At 41.6% G+C, this 18278-nt stretch overlaps 1 protein-coding gene across 1 annotated transcript; it reads left to right on the forward strand.

Annotated features, from left to right (window-relative positions):
- The first annotated feature begins 8028 nt into the window (after positions 1 to 8028).
- On the forward strand, positions 8029 to 16178 carry LOC139376925 (glutamate-cysteine ligase, catalytic subunit). Its single transcript, XM_071119932.1, has 16 exons — positions 8029 to 8782; positions 10288 to 10400; positions 11133 to 11315; positions 11416 to 11529; positions 11753 to 11811; positions 12156 to 12292; positions 12444 to 12518; positions 12713 to 12829; positions 13108 to 13246; positions 13477 to 13589; positions 13714 to 13806; positions 14004 to 14108; positions 14218 to 14299; positions 14408 to 14517; positions 14773 to 14893; positions 15399 to 16178. The coding sequence occupies exons 1-16, from the start codon at positions 8633 to 8635 to the stop codon at positions 15578 to 15580; spliced, it is 1893 nt and encodes a 630-aa protein (XP_070976033.1). The 5' UTR covers positions 8029 to 8632; the 3' UTR covers positions 15581 to 16178.
- The last annotated feature ends 2100 nt before the right edge of the window (positions 16179 to 18278 follow it).

The raw sequence follows: 18278 nt of genomic DNA on the forward strand, positions 1-18278 counted from the left end.
GGCAGGCAGGCTCAGGGTCAGGGCAGGCAGAATTGTTAAAACCGGAAAAACAGACAATAGAAAAGACAGGAGCAAGGGGAAAACCGCTGGTAGGCTTGACGAACAAAACAAACCGGCAACAGACAAACAGAGAACACACTGGGGATAACGGAGAAGATGTGCAACACCTGGAGGGGGTGGAGACAAGCACAAAGACAGGTGAAACAGATCAGGGTGTGACAAACAAGTCACTCATCAATCAGTATATCAATCAGTATATCAATCAGTATATCAACTGTACTTGAGTTGTTGTTTTAGTTTGCCCTGTACAATGGAACCAATGGAGTAGTCTAATTGAAGGAGTGAGATAAATGAAGCACACCTCAAACACTAAGTACACATGACATGCATTTGACCCATGTCTGCTGAACATGTATGAGCTTACTTGCTTTAGTGCAGTAAATCCAGTGGCTGTGAGACACAGTTGCCTATGAATACTATAGATGAGATAAAGCCACCTGTATGTGAGTCATCCTGTTTCATGGTCTATGAGTCATAGTTGTTGAATCATTGTGACTATCAGGTTCAAACAGAAGACAGCAGAAGACTACAGAGGGCATCATTTTCAGTCCTCTCCACAGTGCCGAAATGTACAAACATGCAGCATACAGTTGTTAACTTGCAGCATACAGTTGAAGTCGAAAGTTTACATACACCTTAGCCAAATACATTTAAACTCAGTTTTTCACAATTCCTGACATTTAATCCTAGTAAAAAATCCCTGTCTTAGGTCAGTTAGGATCACCACTTTATTTTAAGAATGTGAAATGTCAAAATAATAGTAGAGAGAATGATTTCTTTCAGCTTTTATTTCTTTCATCACATTCCCAGTGGGTCAGAATTTTACATACACTCAATTAGTATTTGGTAGCATTGCCTTTAAATTGTTTAACTTGGGTCAAACGTTTTGGGTAGCCTACCCCAAGCTTCCCACAATAAGTTGGGTGAATTTTGGCCCATTCCTCCTGACAGAGCTGGTGTAACTGAGTCAGGTTTGTAGGCCTCCTTGCTCACACACGCTTTTTCAGTTCTGCCCACACATTTTCTATAGGATTGAGGTCAGGGCTTTGTGATGGCCACTCCAATACCTTGACTTTGTTGTCCTTAAGACATTTTGCCACAACTTTGGAAGTATGCTTGGGGTCATTGTCCATTTGGAAGAACCATTTGCAACCATGCTTTAACTTCCTGACTGATGTCTTGAGATGTTGCTTCAATATAGCCACATAATTTCCCTACCTCATGATGCCATCTATTCTGTGAAGTGCACCAGTCCCTGCTGCAGCAAAGTAACCCACAACATGATGCTGCCACCCCCGTGCTTCACGGTTGGCATGGTGTTCTTCGGCTTGCAAGCCTCCCCCTTTTTCCTCCAAACATAACGATGGTCATTACGGTCAAACAGGTCTATTTTTGTTTCATCAGACCGGAGAACATTTCTCCAAAAAGTATGATCTTTGTCCCCAAGTGCAGTTGCAAACCGTAGTCTGGCTTTTTATGGCGGTTTTGGTGCGGTGGCTTCTTCCTTGCTGAGCGGCCTTTCAGGTTGTGTCGATATAGGACTCGTTTTACTGTGGATATAGATACGTTTGTACCCATTTCCTCCATCATCTTCACAAGGTCCTTTGCTGTTGTTCTGGGATTGATTTGCAATTTTCGCACCAAAGTATGTTAATCTCTAGGAGACAGAACGTGTTTCCTTCCTGAACGGTATGACGGCTGCATGGTCCCATGGGGTTTATACTTACGTACTATTGTTTGTACAGATGAACGTGGTACCTTCAGGTGTTTGGAAATTGCTCCCAAGGATGAACCAGACTTGTGGTCTACACATTTTTTTTCTGAGGATTTGGCTGATTTCCTTTGATTTTCCCATGATATCAAGCAAAGAGGCACTGAGTTTGAAGGTAGGCCTTGAAATTCATCCACAGGTACACCTCCAATTGACTCAGAAGCTTCTAAAGCCATGACATAATTTTCAGAGAAGAGAGAGGAAGAGAGGATGAGAGAGGTAGAGAGGAAGAGAGAGGTAGAGAGGAAGAGAGGTAGAGAGGGAGAGAGAAGGAGAGAGGATGAGAGAGGTAGAGAGGAAGAGAGGTAGATAGGAAGAGAGGTAGAGAGGGAGAGAGAAGGAGAGAGGAAGAGAGAGGTAGAGAGGAAGAGTGAGGACAAGAGGAAGAGAGAGGAAGAGGACAGGAAGCGATATGTAGAGAGGAAGAAAGAGGAAGAGAGGAAGAGAGAGGAAATGAAGAAGAGAGAGGTAGAGAGGAAGAGAGAGGAAGAGAGGAAGAGAGAGGTAGAGAGGAAGATAAGAAGAGAGAGGAAGAGAGGAAGAGAGACAAAGATAGAGGTAGGAAGGGAGAGGTAGAGAGGAAGAGGGAGGAAGAGAGGACGAGAGGGGAAGAGAGAGGAAGAGAGGTAGAGAGGAAGAGCGAGGTAGAGAGGAATAGAGAGGAAGAGAGAGGTAGAGAGGAAGAGAGAGGAAGAGAGAGGAAGAGAGAGGTAGAGAGGAAGATAGGACGAGTGAGGAAGAGAGAGAGGTAGAGGAAGAGAGAGGAAGAGAGGAAGAGAGACAAAGATAGAGGTAGGAAGGGAGAGGTAGAGGAAGAGAGAGGAAGAGAGAGGTAGAGAGGAAGAGAGAGGAAGAGAGGACGAGCGAGGAAGAGAGGAAGAGAGAGAGGTAGAGGAAGAGAGAGGAAGAGAGAGGTAGAGGAAGAGAGAGGAAGAGAGGAAGAGAGAGGAAGAGAGAGAGAGAGAGGAAGAGAGGAAGAGAGAGGAAGAGAGAGGAAGAGGAAGAGAGAGGAAGAGAGAGGTAGAGGAAGAGAGAGGAAGAGAAAGATAGAGAGGAAGAGAGAGGAAGAGAGAGGAAGAGAGAGAGGTAGAGGAAGAGAGAGGAAGAGAGAGGTAGAGGAAGAGAGAGGAAGAGAGGAAGAGAGAGGAAGAAAGAGATAGAGAGGAAGAGAGGAAGAGAGAGGAAGAGAGAGGTAGAGGAAGAGAGAGGAAGAGAGAGGAAGAGAGGGGAAGAGATCTGGAGGATCATGAGAGAGAGAGAGTACCAAAGAGAATAGTAGAATTCCTCAAATAGACAAGCACCTCTTTTATCTCAAATTTTCTCTGTATGCCCCACCCTCTCCAACACTGTAATTCTGGGAGATTTTAACATCCATGTTGACTAACCCAAGTGCTCTATGGCTGCTGACTTCCTTAACTGGGCTGGCTAAACCTGTCTTTGCAGACGGTATCGGAGCATCGGGTCAAAGACCACCAGTCTCAGAGACAGCTTTTACCTACAAGCCATCAGACTGCTGAACACCTGAGCTGAGACGACCACCTGTCTCCTTACCCTGACTCTTCGCACCTTAGTACACATGCACTCGCCCATACATTCACTCACACATATGCACAAACACATACACACATACAGACACTCATGCACACACTCACACCCACTATAACTAGTATAGTAGGCATTGGAATGAATGTACAGTATGTTGTATAACAGTCAGGTTATTGTAACAGTTATTGAACAAGACAGTTAACCCACTGTTCCTAGGCCGTCATTGAAAATAAGAATTTGTACTCAACTGACTTGCCTAGTTAAATAAGGTAAAATAAAAATAGCTTTTTGGGCAATGTAATCAATGGAATCAATGTAATCACAGTAATCACTAACCAGCAGTGGCGGATTTAGGTATGGGCGGCATCTTGCCGGGGGCGGCACGAGGCGCCTGCACCCAAAAAATTGGAACGGTGACATTTGTACGATCGCTCATTTGCACGTCACATCAATGATATCATGTCACCGTGTGAGACTGTGGGTCAATTAACCTTGTCGGAGTGGGCGCCCTGATTCTAGGTTGTGAGCTAGGCAGGCTACTGCCTGGGAATGTCTCACACTCAGAAGTACGAGATGGGGAGGTCTCCCCACTAGAAGCCCGAGGTAGGGGGAGCTAGGAAATCTATCAAATATAACGCACCTCTAACTTTGTACAGTACTAATGCAATTAGTAAAATCAGTCACACTATCTAATGCCACCAAATAAACCACAATTAATTCATAATACTGTGAATATATAGTTTCACACACATATCTTTTGTGATATATTGAGTCTTTTGGGGTGTCTTATGCCTAGAATTAGCCAAGGAGGTTGTATGGTTTATTTGGTTCCTTTTCTGAAAGTTTGATAAATTGTGCATAATGACATGCATATTTAATTGCGCAACAAACACATTTTGAGTGTCAGACTCATATAATGTTTTTCAATGCAAATTCAGGGGCATTTCTGAAATATTTTGGAGCACCCTCTGGCACTGGTCAGGATGAGGAGCCATCCACCTCCTCAGCCACAAATGTTGCCTGAGCCTGAGGATGAAGACCCACTTTCTTCCACTTCCCCCCAGCAGGATTCTTCAGGTGTGTTTGTGCGCAAACGCACATGCGTGTGTGTGTGTGTGTGTGTGTGTGTGTGTGTGTGTGTGTGTGTGTGTGTGTGTGTGTGTGTGCGTGCGTGCGTGCGTGCGTGCGTGCGTGCGTGCGTGCGTGCGTGTGTGTGTGTGTGTGTTTGTGTGTGTGTGTGTGTGTGTGTACACGTACATGTGTTTATGTGTGCATCCCTGCATAAGATAAACAAAATAAATAATTTCCCTTTTCCAAAGTTTTAAGTTTCCATATTGTAGGTAACAAGGATTTTATTATTACTGGGTATGTGGGATGTTCCATCACTATAAATGCTGTGAATAACTTGTGTAAACTAATGCCCATGTGCTCTCCATTAGAAATGCCTGTAGCAGCATCCGCACCAGATCCTGCTGCTGAGGATGAACCACTGTCTACAGACCCTGCTGCTGAGGATGAACCACTGTCTACAGACCCTGCTGCTGAGGATGAACCACTGTCTACAGACCCTGCTGCTGAGGATGAACCACTGTCTACAGACCCTGCTGCTGAGGATGAACCACTGTCTACAGACCCTGCTGCTGAGGATGAACCACTGTCTACAGACCCTGCTGCTGAGGATGAACCACTGTCTACAGACCCTGCTGCTGAGGATGAACCACTGTCTACAGACCCTGCTGCTGAGGATGAACAACTGTCAACAGACCCTGCTGCTGAGGATGAACCACTGTCTACAGACCCTGCTGCTGAGGATGAACAACTGTCAACAGACCCTGCTGCTGAGGATGAACCACTGTCTACAGACCCTGCTGCTGAGGATGAACCACTGTCTACAGACCCTGCTGCTGAGGATGAACCACTGTCTACAGACCCTGCTGCTAAGGATGAACCACTGTCTACAGACCCTGCTGCTGAGGATGAACCACTGTCTACAGACCCTGCTGCTGAGGATGAACCACTGTCTACAGACCCTGCTGCTGAGGATGAACCACTGTCTACAGACCCTGCTGCTAGTTGCAGAGGACCAAGTGAGGTACCACCTAACTTAGGTTTCCAAAGGAATGACAGTGATGGAAGAAGTTGCCGCCACCAGTATTTCAGGAAGACCTTGGTGAGTGGTGAAAAAATCCCTAGAAGTTGGTTGGTGTATTCTGAAAGAAACAACAGCCTCTTCTGCTTCTGCTGTAAACTATTTTCAAATAAGAACATTTACTTAGCATACTCAGGACTGACAGACTGGAAACATGCAAGTTCTTTGCTGACTTCATGCGACAGCAGTCACGAACACCAAAACTGCATGAAAACATGGAAAGAACTGGCAAACATTCCAAAGTCTCTCAAATGAGGAGCTGACAGAACAATGTGAGGCCCTTAGTATGACACTGCACTATAAAGAACACTCAGACTCGGATGGCAGAGAGCTTGCACAGGAACTGAAGAACTTGCCTGACTTGCCATCAAAGACGATGACCCTGCTTGAGCTGCTGATATTTATACAAGAAAGGGAGCTCTCAGAAATGTATCCAAATTTGTGGACTGCTCTCAGAATTAGTCTTACTCTTCAATAATCAGGTTCTCTTCTTTATAAGTGTGTTATTCTATTTGTGTGATATAGGATTTGTGCAATTTAGTTTTATTTGCGTGTTTTTTGTTAACAATAGGGTAATGGTGTAATAATTTGATGCCCTTTATTTGTATTTATATACTACAATTAGTTTGTCTTTGTCTTTGTTACTTATTTTTGATATTTATGAGTGTAACGATGTGCGCTGAGAGTCGGGAAGCAAGTTCAGGGAATGGGTGTTAATACAAAACAAGAAACATGCAGTTTTTTAGGTTACAGATACATTAAATTATGATGAACTTCACAGGGTGGTAAACGTGAACGTGATGAGCTTGATGCTCCATTGCAATAAATACACAGGGTCTTATTCTGGTGACATGATGATCGAGGCTTGGCTGCCGTTTGACAAATCTTCTCCATAATAATCTCATCGTGTGAGAATGAGAATCGCAGAATGGTGAAATTACTAACTGACTAGAGTTGACTGTGTGATATTAGGTTGCTTCTTGTGTAAATATTTTCCGTGTGGATTTTAATCAACTACCGTGTGGATTTTAATCAACTGTGAATGAACTAGCCTACCCGCACTGTTTCTGTGAGCTGTTGGCTAGAGTGCAAATGCCAAAACAGTGCAAATGCCAAGATGAGTAGGCACATTCGCTATATAACGCACGTTTTTTTGTGACTATCTGTAGAGTTGAAAATGCGATGGAAACACATTGAACGTACATTTTTTATTTGGTACATGACAATTTAAAGGAAACATGTTGTGTGCACTACGTCATCGCCTAATGATTTTTATCTGCCACAAGTCAGTTTGGTGGAAACACCACTGGAGAGAAAAGGCGCATATTTTCCTTAAACGGATTATTCAATATGCGTATGAAAATCTGTCGCCAATTGGATGGGAAAGTATCGACTGTTTAAAAAAAAACACCCTATCCTAAAGCAATGTAGCAGATGTGGAACTCACTCCTCAGCGTGAAGTGTCCTCACTTGCGCTGAATCAGGAGGAAGCAAGCACTGTTTCGTTTACCTTCGCCTAAAGATACCAGGTTTCAACTGCCAATCCAATAGCGGTTAGGAGCTATAGTGAGCTTTGATTGGTCAATCAAAAGACGAGTATTTGCATAAAGTCCCGATTTTCCCAATCTAAGTCCGCCCCTCTTCACACTCCCTCACCTGAGTTTGCGTCGCCCCACTTCGCTTCTCATTGCTTTTCTTTCATTGAAAATTGAATGGCTTCCGTTGTTTCTTCGCCCAACATTGTCCCCAGTTGACACCGGCCCTTAGCCCAACTCCAACTTTACTTGCATTCCTCCGGGCTGGCATCTCAACACAATGTATTAATTACACTCTGACTAAGTGGTGATATAGAAACAGATAGTAGACCAATCCTGATGTTCTCTTAGTTTATTAGGCTACAGATTTTTTTAAATATGAATTTTACAGAGTGGTGCACGGTGTGGTGTCAGCCACATAGATCTCAACACATTTATTCCTGGGCAATAGGGTAGGCTACTCATTCTATTATGCCAAACTATGACTTTGGCATAACGCCCAGTTGTGCAAAAATGGGAAACTAGGTGAAAGACCAGCACTGTACGTACAATTACTTGCATTGTCATCGTTACAATATTTTCATTTTTTTTATAGACACACCTTATGGTGCTTTCAAGACAACTGTGAACTCGGAAATAACCGAGGTCAAATCATAATTTAACCTTTATTTAACTAGGCAAGTCAGTTAAGAACAAAATCGTATTTACAATGATGGAGCTCTACAAAATCGGAGCTATACAAAGATGCCTGAGTTTCCAACTTGGAATCCCGAGTTGAATGACCATTCAAAAGATGTTCCTAGTTGGAGCTAGTTTTTCCCCCAGTTCCCAGTTGTTTTGAACGCGGCAGTAATGTAGCGGTTAAATAGATTTTATGCCTACTGGTTTGAGGGAGGAGGGAAAGATTGCTGAGTCACAATGACGCGTCCCCCCGTTGTGGTTTAAGTAATTGACAACGTCATAGATGTACAGATTGCTATAACATATAATGTAGTTAGTTAGCTGATGTGTAAAATATATCTCCGGGCGTTGTAAGATCTGTCAGACAAAGCATAGGAAACGTCTGAGCGGACAAACGCGCCCACAGTCACACGTGTTCAGTCACTGTGAGTGTGAAGAGTACAAGGAAGGAAATTTTGTTCACTCGGTGTTGCACACTGAAACAGAGGATTCTTGGCTAGTCGAGTGAATTGACCGGTCCTCACTATATAGAGAAGTGATTCCATCAAGGAAAATATATTTAGGTGTAGGTGCTGAATTAGATAGGTATTGCTGGGGGGACAACCTTGGCATTATTATTGGCGCTTGGGACATTGTGTCAGCGGGTAATTTTAATAGCTTGCTAGCTCGCTAGATAACAAGAGATGTGTGAAGGCCTCCCTTGTTGGCTAGCTAATAAGTATCCAGCGTTACAGTTAAAATAGCAAGACCATTGTTGGTTTGGTTCAAGCTCTGTTTTGTTGACAGTAGCTACGTCGCTGAACTTGGATAACACGTTAGCGAGCAACAATTATAGGTGGCTAAACAAAATAGCAAACGCCAGTCTCGCTGTCGGTGCCGAACTCTTGCGATATGGGCTTGCTGTCAAAAGGGTCACCGCTCAACTGGGAAGAAACCAAAAAGTATGCAGACCATGTTCGAAAACATGGCATCGTTCAGTTTCTCAACATCTATAACAAGGTGAAAGAACGACAGAAAGATGTGTTATTATGGGGCGATGAGGTAAGGGTGTCGAATTGCTTAACCTTTGCATTACATGCTTTTAAAAAAAAACTTTTGCATAACATTTTTTTTTACATGTCATCCACACAAATGGCATTGTCAGTTAGTCTGCTCTATCACCAGTTAAGTGAAGTTGTAACTGTTGCCAACTTCGGTTGTGCAGATGAAAGACTAACCGAATTGCAGCAAAGTGTAACAAGTGTTTTAGGCTACATCATGTCGTCAGGATAGTAGTGCATGCAGTACAAGTAGTTGTAGCGAATGCTTAGATGTTTATACTCCGTCCATAAACAATGAACCCATTCAAAGCATCTGACCATTACATAACTGTTTTAGATCTAGACAACTTGAATCAGTAACTGATGTGTTATTCAGTTACTTAGGCCATTGAACCGTTTATATTGTTGCTAGGAGCGGCAGGTAGCCGAGCGGTTATAACGTTGTGCCGGTAATCGAAAGGTGGCTGGTTTGAATACCTCCTATGTGCTCTTGAGAAAGGCACTTAACCCGAATTTGCTCCAGATGAACCACACAAGTGTGGCTGACCCCGTAAAACAACAACCTATCAATTCGATGTATGTGAAATATTTTATTTAAAAAAACATTTCTTATCTATACAATTGTTTACATTTCATGAGAACCGATGCATACTTAATACAAACGTGTTAAAAATGTCTAATCGAAACATGGTTTGGTAAGTTAATGTCTAAAACTGAATAAATGTGCTTATTTATCATAACATGGTTTGCACCTATTGAGACATTTTATTTTTGAGAGATTTCTTATCTAAGCTTTATATGCTACTAAACATGTTCAAAGGTTGTCCCTTAACATGCATCTGGCATGTAGATAGGTTGTTTAAAAAAGTCGCACATAGCATCTAGATGTAGTCGATATGTGATTTCTGTCTGTGCTGCCTTCAGTGTGCCTCAATTTCATGTGGAATGTTGTTGTTACAGATTAATCCCTCTTTCAGACAGGGGGATTACAGGGTAGTAGAGTCAAAGTCAAGGAAACATAATTGATGAATTGGAATGGATGTGATGGCGCCCGTTTTGATCTTGGGAAGTATGGATCAAGGCTTTGGGTCTACACAGTGACGCACATTGGAAAGAAAGGTGGTGTTTGGAGACATGGTCTGCACCATTCTGGTCTAATGAACAAGCTTCATGGCTGATAATCTTGCATTGTCATTGGAGAATAGAAAAAACTGTTTTGCGATTTAGGCCACACCATCCTATTGATGTTGAATGCCTCTGTGGTGTCTTCTTGTCTCATATGTCAACATGTGCAGTAGGCCTAACTGATTTCAACATGAAAGGCATTGAATTTGCACACTGTTTTTATGGTTCGAAATACAAACTTATGTAAAAAAGTGTGTGTGTGTGTGTGTGTGTGTGTGTGTGTGTGTGTGTGTGTGTGTGTGTGTGTGTGTGTGTGTGTGTGTGTGTGTGTGTGTGTGTGTGTGTGTGTGTGTGTGTGTGTGTGTTTTTTTGCCCTTTTAGGTGGAATACATGTTGATCGAAATGGATGAGAAAAATGGAAAGGTTCGTCTTGTTCTCAATGGTGGGGAGGTTTTGGAAACCCTTCAAGACAAAGGAGAAAAGACCAACCCCAAGTAAGTCATCTTTAAATCTGTTTAGAAAATGACCAGGTTGTGTGTGAAATTGGCTGCTATGTATCGGCCTTTCTTATGCAAACTCATTTGGGTGGTTTACACAGCTTCTGTCGCTCAATAAGGCAATGTTCCATTAGCCTGTTCTGCAACTTTTGAATAAAAAAAATGCAATAAAGTGGCACTTCCCTCATGGCTCATGCAAAAGCTCCTTTACAAGTTTGCAACTTCAGCATGAGTTTTACATGTTTTGTTTTCTTGAACTACTACCTTACAAATTACACTGGTATTCAACCTGCTGCTCTACCCTGGGCTACTAAATTTCTTTAACATGGGTTAAAAAGCCTTCATCTCTATTTGATGTGAATGTTTTTGTACAAGCCTCACTGTAGTAGTCTGCTTGCTAACTGTCCATGACGTGCTGAACCTGTGAAGCTGACTTAACCCAGGGGAATTGTAACTATAGCTGTAGCATTCCTCATTACTGCCTCTCTGTCGCACATATTGAAGAGCACGCCCCTGTAGCACAAATGCATTGCCCACAGCATTTTCCATCCGCTGAGATAGTGGCTCACATCTGATTAAAAAAACATGTTTACTTTAATGTGAAAGATTGGCATAATACAATCGACTCTGTCAGACAGAGACCTTGTTTTGTTAGACAACATTATTCAATGGCTTCTAAAAATGGAAGTTTGCTTATTAAAATATATAATGCATTGTTTTTCCTGGTAGCCATCCTACCCTTTGGAGGCCAGAGTATGGCAGCTACATGATCGAAGGGACTCCGGGGCAGCCCTATGGTGGGACGATGTCAGAGTTCAACACAGTGGAGGACAACATGGGGAAGCGAAGGCGAGAGGCCTCATCTGTGCTGAATAAGAATGAAACGCTTGCCACCATCACGTCATTCCCAAGGTAGTTAACTACCTATTGTCACTCACTAAATCACTTGAAACGGTTAGATTTTATTTATAGTACCTTAACATTAATGTTATTCTTGTAACATTGGTTTTAGGTTAGGCTGCCCAGGCTTCACACAGCCAGAATACAAGCCAACACCTGTTGAAAAGGGAGTGTCAAAATCACTGTTCTTCCCAGATGAAGCCATAAACCAACACCCAAGATTCAGGTAGGCTTGAATAACATATATTCGATATATGGGTGTTCCCAGGTATCGAACCCACTATCCTAGCGTTGCAAGCACCATGCTCTACCAACTGTTCTATAGAGGTTGCTATGGTATTAAGTTTGTCACAGGTATTTGCACTATTTTGTGTCACTGCATGATATGTGACATTTGAGCTCTTTATTTGCATCCCATTTAACAAAGTATGTTGTGAATGTTTTTTCAGCACCCTGACCAGAAACATTCGTCACAGAAGAGGAGAGAAGGTGGTGATCAACGTACCCAGTAAGTCTAAATCAGAACAGATCTTCACCATTTGCACTCAATAATTACACCTTTCAGTCAAATACATTTAGTCATTTTATTTTCAGTGGTCAAATTTAGGCCACATTTACAATTTAGTAATTTAACAGATGCTCTTATCCAGAGCGACCTTACAGGAGCAATTTGGATTAAGGGCCTTGTTTAAGGGGACCTAGTCTGCTCGAGGATTTGAACAAGTGACCTTTCGGTTACTAGCCCAATGCTTTTAACCGCTAGGCTACCCATCGCCCAAAATGTGGCGCAACATTTTTTTATTAGTTGAAACGACTTGCTTATCAGTATCTACTTTTCTTTCTCCTTGTTAGTCTTTAAAGACAAATGCACCCCATCTCCATTTGTGGAGAAGTTTCCGGAAGACGATGGGGAGGCTGCCAGGGCAGCTCTACCTGATCACATCTACATGGATGCCATGGGATTTGGAATGGGCAACTGCTGTCTTCAGGTATACGCAACACATTATAGAACTATAACCCTGGTATACTTATGTTAATTTACTAGACTAGAGAATATTTTTGAAGTCATGGACATGTTTTATATAAGCAGGTTGAGTAATCTTTAAATTAACTTGAACTTTTTTTATAATGTTTTTCCAGGTGACATTCCAAGCTTGCAGCATTGAAGAGGCGAGGTACCTTTATGACCAACTAGCAACATTCTGCCCTATAATGGTAAGATTTTCTTAGAAAACGTACAGGAAAAGGTATTAATTGCCTCAAAATGGTAATAAAAAAATTCAAAGGTGTCATTAAGAGCTTTGGTTAACCACATTTTTGAATCCTTACAGTATTCAATAACGCTTTGGTTTTTTCGAGTGCCTTTTCTGTGGTGGAAACTGGAACGCTAACTGCTGATCTGTTTATAGATGGCTCTCAGTGCTGCTTCGCCGTTCTACAGAGGCTATGTGTCAGACATTGATTGTCGCTGGGGAGTTATTTCTGCCTCGGTAGATGACAGGACCGGGGAAGAGAGGGGGCTGGAGGTGAGCAGATGAATCAGGAAAAACTGGCTCCTAATTAAAGAAACATGACTCAGCCAAACCAGGCCCACTCGCTTGTTGCTAGTTGCTTCAGCGGGTTGAATGGAAGACTCCGATAGTGTCAGGCTCAGACAGGCATTATTAATTTCTCTGTTGATTTCCTGGTGTTCAATTATGTTAGCCAGAACCGTTTCAGTTATTTGTCTGCTTTGTTCCTTGAAATGTCAAGAGGTTTTTCAGACTTCTCTTTCAATGTGCATGGAAATGTGTTTTCTTTGCAGCCTTTGAAAACCAACAAATTTCGAATCTTGAAATCCAGATATGATTCAATCGACAGCTACCTCTCCAGCTGTGGCGATAGGTACAATGACATAGATCTGACAATAGACGAGGAGATCAACAAACAGCTGCTGGATGCAGGTAAAGAGCTTTGTAACAATGACGTGAGTATTAGATTCTAGATGGTGTATAGAAATAATAAAATATGATGAAGGATAAGTAACTGGTGAAAAAGACTCCAGATGAAATGTGAAATTTACTTTTTTATGTATTTTTCAAGCAATGAAACTGTTTGTACAATAATAATGTGTTTATTCGTATTTTAATCATTAAACCTTCTATAGAGAAGTGATCAAAATCTGTGTTTGTAGGGATCGACAAACTGCTGGCCCAACACATAGCCCATCTCTTCATTCGGGATCCGCTCTCACTATTTGAAGAGAAAATTTACTTGGATGATGAAAACGAGTCTGATCACTTTGAGGTAAAAATGATACCCACCCAATACTGACTTATAGTGACTACATGACTGTTTGCGACTAGACCAATACCTGTGATTTTATAAGGAGGCATTTTAGTTGATATAATCACATTTGTCTGTCTTGTAGAATCTGCAGTCAACCAACTGGCAGACAATGAGGTTCAAACCTCCTCCTCCAAACTCGGACATCGGATGGCGAGTTGAGTTCCGTCCCATGGAGGTAACATAAGCCCTGCAATCTTGTGTGTTAATAGAGTTGTATGTCATTTGGATATTTACCTGAAATACACATTGTTTTAAGTAAATATTGTTTCAAGTAAATACTTGCAAAAAGGATTTACATGTACTGTGTCTTAACCAGTTTTGTACAATGTTTGTAGTGTAGAAATACTGAGTGCCTGTTTTCGTTTGTTCCAGGTGCAACTTACCGATTTTGAAAACTCTGCATTCGTTGTTTTCATCGTCCTGCTCACCAGGGTTATACTGTCCTATAAACTGGACTTTCTCATCCCCTTGTCAAAGGTGAGATCAGCTGTTCTTCTGATATACTTTTAATTAGCTGAATTTGATGAAATTCTAGTGCATGTAGGGTAATGATATACCATTTATGCGTTCTGTTTTCTATCAAAAGGTTGATGAAAACATGAAAGTTGCCCAGAAAAGAAATGCAGTCCAAGAGGGCATGTTTTACTTCCGGAAGGACATCTATAAAGGTGAGAGGATACGAGTCAGATTCCAGTGTTTTGAAACCTGGTCGGGGAGCGTTTTGGCAAAATGCCTGAACAGGTTGATGCTAAAGCTTCTCTTGTGTCCTCCCATAGGCTGCAACCCTGCCCTCGATAGCTCCTCATCGGCTGCCCAGAATGGCTTGGACAGTGAGGGTGACAATGAGTACACACTGATGAGCATTGACACAATCATCAATGGAAAGGTGCTTATTAAAGATGCGGTATAAAGGTTTTGAATCATTTCAGCCAGTAGTACAAAGGCATCCATTTTGTATGGTATGTCACGTCCTGGGGGGGAAAAAGCATATCATATGATGTGTTACGAATTCCAATTTGTACAATTTGTTATTAATTTGTAAGTGGTTTAAATCATGTTCAATCTCTTTTAATAATATCATTAAATATATATTTCTATTGCACTCTTTACTTTAAACCATAAGTTGTTGTTTATCATTTAGGAAGGAATTTTTCAAGGGTTGATACCAATCCTCAACTGCTACCTAGAAAACATGGAGGTGGATGTTGATACAAGATGCACCATCCTGAACTACCTGAAGCTCATCAAGAGACGTGCCTCCGGTATATTTAGCAAATGAACACTGACAATTTGACTCTGGATTGGGTAACAGGGTTTTGTGAGGTATTGTTGTGGGCTTTCCACATCATTGGTGGAGATTAGCAAAAGCATGCGGCATTCCAGTAGTAGAAGGCACATGTTGCTCCCTGACACTGTCAACAAGGTTTTGATAACGCTTTGGCTGCATTGAGACAGGCAGCCCAATGCTGAACTTTTTTTTCCTTCACTAATGGATCCTTTGAAACATCAGGTCTTTTCACATCAGATCTTTTTCAGAGCAAATCTGATTGATCAAATTACCAATTTGGTGAAAAAAAAGTGTAGAATTGGGCTGCCTGTCTAAACGCAGCCTTAGTGCTTTACAGTGTTGAATCTGAACTCAAGTCACATTAACAATTTAATGTACAGGGTTATAAATGCCAAACATACATAAACAAGTGTATCTTAATTATCAACAGAAACAAATAAACATGATGCTTTCTCACATTGTTCTTGTTGCTGATGTAGGTGAACTGATGACCATGGCTAAATGGATGAGGGAGTTTGTGGACAAGCACCCCCAATACAAGCAAGACAGTGTCATAACTGACAGAATCAACTACGACCTACTCCGCAAGTGTGACAGCATCACAAAAGGAGAGGAGCGATGCCCAGAACTTATTGGTGACCCAGTCAATCGGGGCAAATGAACTTACTGTCACAGCTGTAATCAATTAATTAATGTGTTGTCCATCATTGATATTCATTAGCTTGAGAAAGACCAAATATCTGTCTGGACAAAGTGGTCCAAACAAATTCAGTTTTAATGGAGAATATAGTGTGCATTGCGATGGTCAAGCGGGTGTATTGCATTTGTATATACAGTATCAGATTTGTACAATTCGAAAATGATTTTAAGAAGTGAAATTCAATCGGATGTGTGATAGCAATTGGATATGTAATTTGATATCCTGTGTTCATGCTAACAAAGTCTGAGTGTGAAATTATGTAAATGCAGCAAACAAAGTTGTAGACTAGATTAATTTTAATCTTTAAGTCTACTGTAAATACTGAACTTTGATCTGCTCTACAAACATTTAACAAGGGTTATTTCATTTATGAATATGGTATATCTGCATTATCTGCCAAATGATTTGGCCTTTTAATGTGAGAAGTGTCAAATGAAAGTGTTTGATTTGCTGTGATATAGTAGAATCTTAAACTATTAAAGGAGTCTTGCATTGAAGTGAATGCGAACGTTTGATAAGAATGTTATGTCTCAATCAATAAATCTGTGTACAGCACTGACTAAGCATAGTATTTTGCTTGGTTACATGGTTCTATGTTATGCTCTTCAACCGATTGTTGCCTGCAAGACTAGCATCACTACTCTGGATGGTTCTGACTTAGAATATGTGGACAACTACAAATACCTAGGTGTCTGGTTAGACTAAACTCTCCAGACTCACATTAAGCATCTCCAAAATTAAATCTAGAATTGGCTTCTTATTTCACAACAAAGCCTCCTTCACTCGTGCTGCCAAACATAACCCTTGTAAAACTGACTATCCCACTGTTCCTTGACTTTGGAAATGTCATTTACAAAATAGCCTCCAACACTCTACTCAGGAAACTGGATGTTGTCTATCACAGTGCCATCCATTTTGCCACCAAAGCCCCATATACTACCCACCACTGCGACCTGTATGCTCTCATTGGCTGGCCCTCACTACATATTTGTCGCCAAACTGGTCACCACCAAAGCCAACACTTCCTTTGGCTGCCAATGACTAGAACAAATTGCAAAAATCACTGAAGCTGGAGTCATATCTCCCTCTCTAACTTTAAGCATCAGCTGTCAGAGCAGCTTACAGATCACTGTACTTGTACGCAGACAATCTGTAAATAGTACACCCACTACCTCATCTCCATATTGTTATTTATCTTCTTGCTCTTTTGCACCCCAGTATCTCGACTTGCACATCTATCACTCCAGTGTTAATGCTACATTTGAATTATTTAGCCTCTGGCATATTTATTGCCTTTACCTCCCTACTCTTCTACATTTGCACACACTGTACATAGATTCTTCTATTGTGTTATTGACTGTACATTTGTTTAACTTTGTGTTGCACTACCTTGCTTTATCTTGGCCAGGTCGCAGTTGTAAATGAGAACTTGTTCTCAACTGGCCTACCTGGTTAAATGAAGGTGAAAAAAATAAAATAATAATCTCTGGATAATGTGCTCAATGTGGAGTGAGACCTTTAGTCCACTAGAGGCTGCCGGTGACATATACATAATGTACATGACTGTAATGTGGCCAAATGGACAAAATGGGAAAGGAAAGTTGGACAGTTCTTCAACTGATATGTGTCTTCCGCATTTAACCCAACCCCTCTGAATCAGAGAGGTGTGGGGATCGACTTATTAATCAACATCCACGTCTTTGGCGCACGGGGAACAGAGAGTTAACTTCCTTGCTCTGGGGCAAAACAACAGATTTTTACCTTGTCAGCTTGGGAATTCGATCCAGCAACCTTTCGGTTACTGGCCCAACGCTCTAACCACCTGCTGCCCCATTATGGAGATGTGTTCATGTGGAGCTTTATGCCAATCTTTTCAACGTAAACCTCTTTGATGATAGATTAACATATTAAGGATGGATGCATTAACAATAGAGTCCATTTACATCAGGGGTGGAAAACACATTCCATGGAGGGCCTAGTGTCTGCGGGTTTTCCTTTTTCCTTTCAACCTGGTGGGGGCAGTTCCTTACTAATTAGTGACCATCAATTCAAATCAAGTACAAGAGTGGAGCATGAACCTGCAGACACTCGGCCCTCCATGGAATACATTTGACAGCTGGTGATTTACATAGTACCTCCAAGGGAACCTCACGTACATGACAAATCAGTGTGAATGTAAAGAACTGATGGTGTTCCAAGCTCTAAAAATGTAGGCCTACACTTGGTTAGTGTCAAAAATGCCAACCTATTAATTGGATTAGTCTTGTTCAGCAAGTCATCCTAGCATAGTGCCAATGTTCAACTTTATCACCATCTGACCAAGGCCATATTTTTCCTTGCCAAAATGTTCAAAGATGCTGACATGTATTGTAAGGCAAGCAGTTCAAACTGTTTTCAGGCATTGAAGTCTCCACCGAGTAGGCTAGCTAGGCTATGGTTTGTTGCAGCAATTGGACAGTTGTACATTTGATGTGTATAAGCCATATATATAAAACATACAGTTTGAAAAGAAAAATGTATTTCTGTTTAGTTGCCTACACTCTAGAGTTTTACCTTCTGCCTCACTATAAGACAACACAACACATACCGCGATGTGGTGATACTGATGGATTGCTGAGACTGGATGTCTGTTTACATAGTAGGTTAGGAGAATTAACAT

This window comes from Oncorhynchus clarkii, chromosome 20 (assembly GCF_045791955.1).
Source record: "Oncorhynchus clarkii lewisi isolate Uvic-CL-2024 chromosome 20, UVic_Ocla_1.0, whole genome shotgun sequence".
NCBI lineage: Eukaryota > Metazoa > Chordata > Actinopteri > Salmoniformes > Salmonidae > Oncorhynchus > Oncorhynchus clarkii.